This window comes from Hippoglossus stenolepis, chromosome 23 (genome assembly GCF_022539355.2).
Source record: "Hippoglossus stenolepis isolate QCI-W04-F060 chromosome 23, HSTE1.2, whole genome shotgun sequence".
NCBI lineage: Eukaryota > Metazoa > Chordata > Actinopteri > Pleuronectiformes > Pleuronectidae > Hippoglossus > Hippoglossus stenolepis.
This window is the reverse complement of record NC_061505.1, coordinates 3,616,152-3,622,522: the sequence shown is the minus strand read 5'-3', so window position 1 is coordinate 3,622,522 and position 6,371 is coordinate 3,616,152. Positions and strand designations below refer to the sequence as shown.

The window sequence follows — 6,371 nt, the reverse complement described above, 5'->3', positions numbered from 1 at the left end:
GCCGCAACTTCTGATGAGGAATAAACCTGCGTTGTGTGTGTGAACTGTCTTCAGCTGTATATGGTCCTAAGCTGCTTTGACATACAGAGTATGTTGGTGTTTGCTGTCTGCTGTTGTATAAAATGAAATAAAACATGTAAAATGTTGTTGATACTCAAATGAATACTATAGTCTATATACTACAGATTTTATTTAATTTTCTTTTATACTATTTCTTAAAATTAGACTATTGGTATTTTGATGTATTACGTGTTGCCGTCTCCTTGTTGTACCATTTGCTTTGTGAATTCATCTGTAAAATGAAAAGCCTTCATCTTATGGACCGTAACAATGAAGCCCCTTCATATATCAAAGACCTCATGTCACTAACTATGTGTTTATTTTCCCTCCCATAGTCTCTCTCCCTCTGCAGGATAACAACTATTATTATTATATGAATTGTTGCTGCTATCATTAATAACATCTTTACACTCTTATTGATTTCACTATAACTAGTCAGAGCTGAAACCTGATGGTGCACAAGTGTTCCTGGTCTCTGTCTCTCCTTTGGTGTAACTAGAGGTTGTAGACAAGTTGAACTGTAACTATTTAAGGAAAATGCATGAGAGTAACTTTGTTTAGGTCAGAGCTCATAAAATGTTGGCGTTGTGCCTGGGCTGGCTCGTGTTTGAATTTAAATTCCAGGGAATTCCTTCCACTTGTCTAACACGCCCATACATGTTAGCACTGGATGATTTGAAGACTGAACGTTGGAGAGAAATCAAAAAGAACGGATGAACACACAAAGAGTCAGATGGTGGTGAAGCTGTGACAGGATGAGCGGTGAGTGACAACTTTCACATCATGGTTTTAAAAGTTTTTAATTTCTTTCTCACATTCAAACCCTGACGTGTTATACAGAACTATTTGCTACGCACTTGTTTTAAGGAGTGTAGTTTCTGTTTGCTGATACGTCAGCTGTTATTTTACAGGCTCCTTGATTCAGAGGAGACAGTTCAAAGAAGACGAGCGCCGTAACCCCAGATAGTGGGGAGGGTGCTATCTGGCACTGAAAACTTGATAAGCAATACTGAAGAAGCAGGAGTAGATAAAAAAAAGGGGCATTTTATTAACGAAAAGGTACTACAACAGAAAGACAAAAATATCCCTGGGAAATGCAAAAAAAAACCTAAATCATACTAGAGAACGAAAAAGAGCACAAAACTAGAACAATCTGAAGCTGCCAACTCCTCCCCCCTCTCACTACTGACTGGCATTTTGCTTTATAGCCTCACCTGCTTTGAACCTACCACCTGTGCTGGTAAGTAAAAGGTGAGCTAAAGAGAAACCACACTCAAGACAAGACCAAGTTTGGACTCTGGGCTACTGCTGACCTATCAATCCAACCTATCTGCAAAAATACAGGTTGACTGAAATGTAATCTAATGCAGCTTACTTCAGCCATTCTCTGTCACGCGCTGATGTGTGGAGATAAAAAAATAATAATTGCACCGTAAATTTAAAATGGTAGATTTCCTATTTGGTTGAGACTGGATGTGTTGATTGAGTGAAATCACTTCCAGCTCTGCAGACATCAATCATTCATGGGGGTTCAAGAGTTGTTGAGGAGAATGCTTCACATCTTCAGTAGGAACCAAATGGGCTCGTAGCTGAGAGCCGGATGGAACAAGCAATGTGTGTGTGTGTGTGTGTTTGCAAATTTTTTAGCATGTTTCAGCCTTAAAGAATAAAAAAGTAAAAGGTAGATTGAATTTAATAAACAGTTAAAATCAACCCACCTCCCGTACACACAGGAATCCAAATGTGTTTTTATGTAATTGTATCAATCAAGACCTTTTAATTGTGACTCTGTGTTTTCTGTAGTAAATCTGCAAACTCTGCCCGTCGCCAGCGGCAACAACACGTCGATGATGAATGAGATGATGAAATGTATACATAGTGATGATCTGTTCAGGTACAATGCCTACATCATCACCTATCTCGTGGTGTTTCCTCTCGCCTTTCTGTGCAACACTGGAGCGCTGGTGATTTTCCTGCTGCAGGGTCCCCGCAGGTCAGAAGATGCAAACACACACAAACACACACAAACACACATCTCTATTCCTGTGAGAACTTTTCATTCATGCCTCGAACCTTTGAAGCCTTCAAACGACCAGCTGACCTAAGTTCGCTCCAGCGCAGCCATGCCGGTGTGTCCCGGTGTGTCCATATAGACTCTATATGGACACACCGGCAGTTGCCTAGTTCATATTATAGTATATTATAGACGAACTAGGCAACTGCCAAGGGCGGCGAAATGTGAATTACTGAGGAATGAGTCAAACACGCTGCACCTGCACCTCTCGTGGGAGAGAACGCCGACATCATCATATAATCATGTCAGTGACTTTGTTGAAGAACAATGGAAACAAACAGTGAAAATACAGAGTTTCTCTCTGGTCCACAGCTGTTTAATGATCAGAAGGTTGGTTTGTACCGAGCTGGCGTCTCTGTGTCCTCCTCCACTCTGACCTGCTCTCACTTTAAAGGCTCCGTGTGTAGAATTTAGTGACATAAAGTGGTGAAGTTGCATGTGGCAGCTGAACACCCCTCACCTCATCCTCCCCTTTCAAACATGAAAGAGAACCTGTGGTAACCTTAAGGTTTCATAAAAACTCAAAGGGTGTTTAGTTTGTCCAGTCTACAAGAAACACGGCGATCACGGCAGCACCTAGTGGACATGAGCAGAACTGTAGCCCAACAAACATTTTTATCATGTTTTCTTAACTCTAGCAATCTATATAGTCTGTTCATGGTCAAAATCAACATGGCTGCTCCAACCCTGTTTTCATGTTTTCCCCTCCAGAGGCTCTTCCGCCTGTGTGGTCATGATGAATCTCGCCCTATCAGACGCCAGCTTCTCCCTCACCCTCCCGCTGCGAGCGTTTTATTACTGGATGTCTGGAGTGTGGGAGTTTCCTGAATGGCTGTGTCAATTATGTGGCTACACCTTCTACGTTAACATGTACACCAGGTAACACACAAGCAGTCCTGTTCCCATCACTTTATACTCGAACCTTAAATGAAGTGTAGTTTTATGGGGACTGTCCCCATGAGGATGTTGAAGCCTCATAATGTGAATAGAACCAGAACACACACATACTCTTAGAAAGTGCTGCTCTTCCTCCCTTAGCATCTTCTTCCTCACTCTACTGAGCGTGCTCCGTTGGCTCGCCGTGACCCAGCCCCTCCAACACAGCTCTCAGGTCACACCCACTCGAACCATGTTGGTCTGTCTGGGAATCTGGGTGTTTGTGGGTGTGTCCGTTTCTCCCTTCCTGCTCAATGGGACGAAAGAAAGGTGAGACTGACTTCGACTTCAGAATCAAATTCAAACCAATTTTTTGCAACAATTGTTCATTTACTTTCTGAATCTTCCACTTTGAATGTCAACATACATGAAAAGTTTGGTTATGAAATTATTTTAAATAATTTACCTTTATCTTATAATCCTAATCTTTCTTTTTTAACTGATCTGTGAATTGTTTGAAATCTTTTAAAACTAAGTTAACTCCCTTTCTTCTGTCTCTCTCTCTCTGAGGTCGGGGTCAACTCGTTGCTTCGAGCCAAATGATGGTTCCTCTTGGGAGGTTATCCTAAAATTAAACTACGTATCATTGGCTCTGGGCTTCATCCTTCCCCTCCTCACCATCATCATCTGCTACAGCAGCCTCATACGTCACCTGATGGCCGGGTCTAGCCTCTCTAGCAACCAGTCCAGCAACACCCACCACCATACTAGACAACGATCTGTACACCTGGTTTCCATGGTGATTGTGACCTTCCTGTTTTGCTTTCTGCCCTATCATGTGATGAGATCACTGCACCTGCATGCCGTTTTGGGCAAGTGGCACTGTGATGTCATAGTGATGCTGCAGCGAGCAGTGGTGGTGACGCTGTGTCTGGCGGCATTCAGCAGCGTGGTCAACCCTCTGCTGTACTACTACTCAGCCAAGAAGTTCAGAAACGACCTGAGGGACGTTTTCCGGAACAGCAGGAGGTCCTTCCAACTCAGAGCTTCAGCTGGGAGGAGGGAACCTGAAACCTGAAACACCTGCAAGGTCATCAGTCAGCACTGTAGCTCGGCCAATCAAAAGAGTCCGCCTCATTGAAAACAGCATCAAGGATCATTACATTTATTTCTTTTTAAAAGACAGATTTCACCTTTCATGCGTAAATTGAGTGAAATCACTTCCAGCTCTGCAGACATCAATCATTCATGGGGGTTCAAGAGTTGTTGAGGAGGATCCACACATTCTTGAAGAGGAGGGTTCAAGTGTCGTTGAAGAGAATGCTTCACATCTTCAGTAGGAACCAATGGGCTCGTAGCTGAGAGCCGGATGGAACAAGCAACGTGTGTGTGTGTGTGTGTGTGTGTGTGTGTGTGTGTGTGTGTGTGTGTGTGTGTGTGTGTGTGTGTGTGTGTGTGTGTGTGTGTGTGTAAATGTTTTATGTGTTTCCAGAGAAGCGTCTTTGTTTACATGTTTGTGTTTCTCTGTAAACTTGAGTCACTTAGAACGGAAATGAGAACATGTGAACATCCCATGGGAAACATCTTCTACGTTCTCTCCTCTCACTGCATGTTTGTGTTGTTTTTAGGGTTAGCCCTAACCCTAACCCAGTTTCACACAACAATGATCCTTTTGTGTTGTACTTGTGAACACGTGAGTTTTGTTTCCTGGTTAAGATCCAGTTTGTGAACCCAATGACACAAGAAACCATCGATCTCAGTAACTTTATCCAAACATAGTATGCAGATCCATTGCAGTTGTAATAATCCCTCTGACCTGTAGAGAGTGTTACTCCACCGTGGTGATAATATATTGTTGATTACTGACATTTAAACAGTAAAGATAAATCAGAAGCTGATCAAAACACAACTCAGCTTAAAAACTCATCTCCATTATGGTTCCAAACAATAAATAATGATGGAGTTCAGATTAAACCACTTAAATATTTGTGTTAAAACTGCAAAATGAGCCAATTCATTGTCTTAAATGATAAATTCAAAATCCAGTATCTTCCTTTGTATCAAAGCTTAAAACGTACTTTTATCTTAATTAGCCAACATTACTGTAACAACACGTTCCTGTAGATTCACGCTGTACGACATCAGGAGACTACGCCCCCTTCTCACTCAGAAGGCGGCGCAGGTTCTGCTGCCATCCGACCTCTGCAGCTCATCCAGAAAGCAGCAGCTCGACTGGTCTTTAACCTAAAGTCACTCACACTACTCCGCTCCCTTCACTGGTTACCGGTGGCTGCCTGCATCCGTTTCAAAACATTAGTACTTGCGTAACGTGCTGCGAACGGATCGGGTCCAGTCTACATCTTCCGACTATACCTTGGATACAATTTTAAAACTAACAATTTAGCAGCACTTAAATGGCACTTACTTAAAGCACTTTGTAGTTTTGCTTTTTTGGAGAAATTGTACTTTCTTGATTCTTGTTGTTCTGGGTTTGTACCCTCATGGTTCCATATAAATGAAGATATTATGTATTATACATAATGACATGTTACATGTTATCACAAGAGGAAATCCGGGTCAATCCCATGAAATACAATATTTAATAAATGTTTGCATCAAAGATGTTTTCAATGTTCATGATCAAGGAACTTGGTCTGGACCTGATTTACAGGTTCAGCAGCAAATGATGAAGACGAGTTTATACCCGGGGCTCCTCCCAGTCGTGTGAAAAACAAAGTTGACTAACTGGATGTGCTGTAGGTAATTTACTTTATTGCTTCCCCTGGTTGCTGTTTCAAAGTGTCTGCACAGAGGTAGTGTGGACAACGACGGGGGTGCGACACCTAAAACATCTCTCGGAAAAATACAGACGGCATGAAAGTTTCCACAGTCACTTAGACACAGCGAGGCTCCATGAAGGCTACAGGGTTGACATATTGTATGTTGTGTTGTTTTTATTGAGTCTGGCTTCAGTTTGTCCCCACCCCACAATACTTTATTACCAGCCACCACTGCAAACAACCAGTGGAGTCGCCCTCTGCTGGTCATTACATACAATACAGGTTTCAGACACTTTTGCATTGGCTTCATTTTATACATTTATGTCCAGTTTTATGAACAGTCTGTGGCTGTAACATTTCGTCTGAGCCATTATGACAAAAAACACACAACCATTTTTGTTGTATATGAAAAGATTCCGACTTTACACCTTACGAGTTTGAGTGAGCCAATCAACACACAGCGAACCACAAGGTCAGAGGTCAAAGACAGGAACAGACAGAAAATGATTTTGTGTGTTTTAAGAAAATACACTTTTCTTCCTGTGTGTGTGTGTGTGTGTTTCCCTACCTCCAGGTGTTTC

The 6,371-nt window shown here is 42.1% G+C and overlaps 1 protein-coding gene across 1 annotated transcript; it reads left to right on the top strand.

The window, feature by feature from the left end:
* Positions 1-728: 728 nt before the first annotated feature.
* On the top strand, positions 729-5,281 carry LOC118102917 (cysteinyl leukotriene receptor 1). The gene is made up of 5 exons (XM_035149525.2): positions 729-822; positions 1,864-2,053; positions 2,846-3,013; positions 3,173-3,340; positions 3,581-5,281. Exons 1-5 carry the CDS (start codon positions 816-818, stop codon positions 4,086-4,088), a joined length of 1,041 nt encoding a protein of 346 aa, XP_035005416.1. The 5' UTR covers positions 729-815; the 3' UTR covers positions 4,089-5,281.
* Positions 5,282-6,371: the final 1,090 nt, after the last annotated feature.